This window comes from Etheostoma spectabile, chromosome 9 (genome assembly GCF_008692095.1).
Source record: "Etheostoma spectabile isolate EspeVRDwgs_2016 chromosome 9, UIUC_Espe_1.0, whole genome shotgun sequence".
Taxonomy (NCBI): domain Eukaryota; kingdom Metazoa; phylum Chordata; class Actinopteri; order Perciformes; family Percidae; genus Etheostoma; species Etheostoma spectabile.
In genome coordinates, this window is record NC_045741.1 from 23,413,555 (window position 1) to 23,414,632 (window position 1,078).

At 45.4% G+C, this 1,078-nt stretch overlaps 1 protein-coding gene across 1 annotated transcript in view; it reads left to right on the forward strand.

Annotated features, from left to right (window-relative positions):
• The window catches only part of LOC116696032 (cadherin-24), a 27,618-nt gene that overhangs the window by 9,881 nt on the left and 16,659 nt on the right, over positions 1-1,078 (forward strand). Inside the window, exon 3 of the mRNA XM_032526696.1 lies at positions 619-913. Coding sequence (XP_032382587.1) covers positions 619-913 — 295 coding nt within the window. The remainder of the gene's footprint in view (positions 1-618; positions 914-1,078) is intronic.

Sequence of the window (1,078 nt, forward strand, 5' to 3'; positions counted from 1 at the left end):
GTGTGTGTGTGTGTGTGTGTGTGTGTGTGTGTGTGTGTGTAAGAGAGAGAGAGAGAGGAATGAGAAATGTGAGCAGATGGGCATTCTGTGTAACCGAGGTAACTTGATGAAAAGAGAGAGACAAGTACTGGGGAAAAAAGAGGTAGCTTAAAAGGTACGGGGAAGTCAGGCAGATGGATTTACAAGAAGGGGAAGTAAGGGACAGATGGACAGAAGTGACAGAAAGATGTACAAATGGATGCGGCCTGGGTTAGCAGATTGCATCTGTGAACATACATGTAGGACATTCGCGGGGCCACAGCCCACATTGATGTGGTTTTGCCCCCAACAAACCCCCAGCGGCGTGTTTGGTCCAGTGAGTTAATTAGCTGTGTGCATCAGTACTCATCCCGGTCCCATATGTATCTTCCACACCTGGTGCCATTCGTTTCAGATTCACCGAGCACATTCCATCTTAACACAAATCACCCATTTCACACAGTCATGTTTGCACTATTTTCCAGACTGATGGACAAGTGTTAATGAGCGATACCTGCATCAGTGCACCGTGTATGAAAGTGCTGCTGCCTGAAGGTGTTCCAGTAATTTACTCTGCATGTTTTTTTATTTATTTTCCAGCTGCACACTGATATGGACAGAGGAGACGGCCACACCAAGTATATGCTGGAGGGAGAGGGAGTGGGCTCTGTGTTTGTTATTGACGGCAACACGGGCAACATACATGTCACCAAGTCTTTAGACCGCGAGGAGAAGGACCAGTACCGTCTCGTCGCGACAGCTACAGACCGTCAGACAGGCATAGCCCTGGAGCCCTCGTCAGAGTTCATCATCAGAGTGCAGGACATCAATGACAACCCGCCTGTCTTCCTCGATGAACCCTATGTTGCCATGGTGCCAGAGATGGCCAACATAGGTAATTTGGGATTCTTTCATCCAAATTGTCCAAATATTACATGGATGGTTCCATATAACAGTTCACTACTTTATTGGATTTTGAAGTTTTATTTCCCCCAAAAAATAACTTTGACAAAAGAATAAAAAAAGATATAATTTCATATAAATGAGGTTTCTTGACCAT